The following is a 2,245-nucleotide window of genomic DNA, read 5'->3' as shown; positions in this document are numbered from 1 at the left end:
TACAGTAATAATTGGTGCAATTTTATTTAATTGATCAAGTATATTTTCTTTCTTTCAATATATTAAAGCATTTAGCATCTGAAGATCATGTTAGGTCCCGATTAATACAAATTCAAGGTAGGTAGGACTATTAGGACGGTAAGACTCTCCCAATAATTTTTTAACACAGCTGCATTCTTAATACTTAAACCGATCAAGTACATTTATCCAAATTACTAAAATCAAATTTCAAGTTTTGCAATGTCTTTAGTTCATAATTAATTGCTGGTATAAAAATCTAGAGCCGGTCAGTGCCCAAACTCTAAACCCTACTTAGATTGATTTGTGATTGTATTTGTCGATGATATTACTTCATATATATCCACCAGAAACGAGGATATTGAACATTCAAGGACCATTTTGCAAACTTTGTCGAATAAACAACTAAAATAACAATATACGAGACTTATACAATATATCCCAGACCTTACATAAGAGAATCAAATAATACTCAAAACATGTTATTGCCATAATTAATTACTGGTTAATTAACTTCCACACCAAGAAGAAGAAGAAGTAGAAGAAGGACCAAAAGTGGACCAAAATGACCAAAAAAATCCAAAACATGGCCACTCCCTCCAGCTAGCTTTAGCCAAGCAAATCTGCCGCGTTACAGCAGGGCACATCATCGAGATCTTTTAAAGAAGAGTAATGACTATTAAGTTGCAAATCAGTGAGCATTTGACGAAGCTCGGTGGCTTCAACTTTGAGCTCAGCGTTCTCTTGGATGACCTTGTCATGGCACCCGGACACATGATTCAGCTTGTCAACAAGCTGATGATTCTCGTTCCTGAGCCACACAACCTGTGACCACAGCTCATCAAGGTGCTTCTGCTTCCGCATACGCGATCTCCGAGCAGATTCCCGGTTTGATATCATCCTCCTCTGCTTCCTCTCGTTGATGATCATGCTCTGCTGTTGTTGCTCTTCGGCTTCGTCGGAAGTCGAGTTGTTGCTGCTGAAAGATGAGGTCTGAGAATTTATGATTTCTGGGACTTGAGGAGGGATTTGATGAAAGTTTAGTATTGGGTTCAAGAATCTGTCGAATTGGCATGTGGATGTGTTGTGGTCGCTGCTGCTTATGTAATGAGATGAATACTGGGAGAGGCTTGGGGCAAGAAGATAATGGAGACCTGAAACTTCGCTGAAGGGCTGCATGATTTTGAATTTAATTATCAAAGAAAATTTAATTACGAGATGACTTGATTGTAATGGAGTTAGAATGGAGGAGAGTGGAAGTTGAAGAGAAGCAAAGCTATTGTTATATAGCGAGGAAAAAGATTGTTGAGACTTGATCAGATGGCCCACTGTTAGGGCCACAGTGGGAAAGCTTCTGCTTATATCTAGGCTAGCTCATTAGAATCCTTGCAGATTAATTGTGTAATGTGTAATGGGTTTTGTAACGTCGTATTCACATATACTCATATGCAAATATACATAAATGCTTGATGGTATGCCAGCGTGTTATAAGTGCGTCTAGAAAATGTTTCCCCAGGAAAACACTTTTTGGTAGTATACCAAGAACTATAAAAAACAACTCCAAATGCATCCTTAGTCATATTAGGGATGTTAATTACATGTAAATGAATGCATGTGATGATACATGTATGTATGATACATACATATATATAAAGTATATATGTGCTATGGATAATCATTTTTGAGATGAAAGTATGCTTACATCAGAGAGAAAAGGAGTCGGAATTGTGGGGAGAATAATTATTTTAATGGAGAAACCGTTTTGGCTAAAGAAGTAAGCACACTCGCATAGAACTAATAGAAATGGAGTTTCAAGAAGTCAATCACTTGAGTGGATCAGGATCATGAGTATGATTATTGCTTTAATGTTTAATTAGAGCCAAGCCTTTTATGTTCATTACATGGATTGCTCATTTTCTGACGTAAAGCAATGAAAAGGAGTTAGGGAAAGGGATTCAGATTATTTTAGGAGCTAATGACTCAGCAACCACTTGGTGATCAATTTGAGACCCTTCACAAACTAATTATATTTTAGGTCATAGTTGTTAACCTCTATTACTAATCCTGGGAATTTTAGCTAAATAATGATATTGAAAAATGGACAATTATATATTTCGTTCGTAGAGTCATAAGGAACCTTAACTTTTCGACAAATTTATACTTCATTTTAACTTGCTCTTCATGACAATGTTAGATCACATATCAGTAAATGACAGGTTAGATTTTT

At 36.3% G+C, this 2,245-nt stretch overlaps 1 protein-coding gene across 1 annotated transcript; it reads right to left on the bottom strand.

The window, feature by feature from the left end:
• Window positions 1-403: 403 nt before the first annotated feature.
• On the bottom strand, window positions 404-1,410 carry LOC102612281 (basic leucine zipper 43). The gene has a single exon (XM_006482283.4). It carries the CDS (start codon window positions 1,195-1,197, stop codon window positions 628-630), a length of 570 nt encoding a protein of 189 aa, XP_006482346.1. The 5' UTR covers window positions 1,198-1,410; the 3' UTR covers window positions 404-627.
• Window positions 1,411-2,245: the final 835 nt, after the last annotated feature.

The sequence above is a fragment of the Citrus sinensis genome, chromosome 6 (genome assembly GCF_022201045.2).
Source record: "Citrus sinensis cultivar Valencia sweet orange chromosome 6, DVS_A1.0, whole genome shotgun sequence".
Classification (NCBI taxonomy): Eukaryota; Viridiplantae; Streptophyta; class Magnoliopsida; order Sapindales; family Rutaceae; genus Citrus; species Citrus sinensis.
The sequence above is the reverse complement of the archived record's forward strand: the minus strand, read 5'-3'. Positions and strand labels throughout refer to the sequence as shown.

Bases quoted from the DNA above. Each gene is read 5' to 3' on its own strand.
- LOC102612281 (XM_006482283.4), bottom strand. From the start codon at position 1,197: ATGCAGCCCTTCAGCGAAGTTTCAGGTCTCCATTATCTTCTTGCCCCA.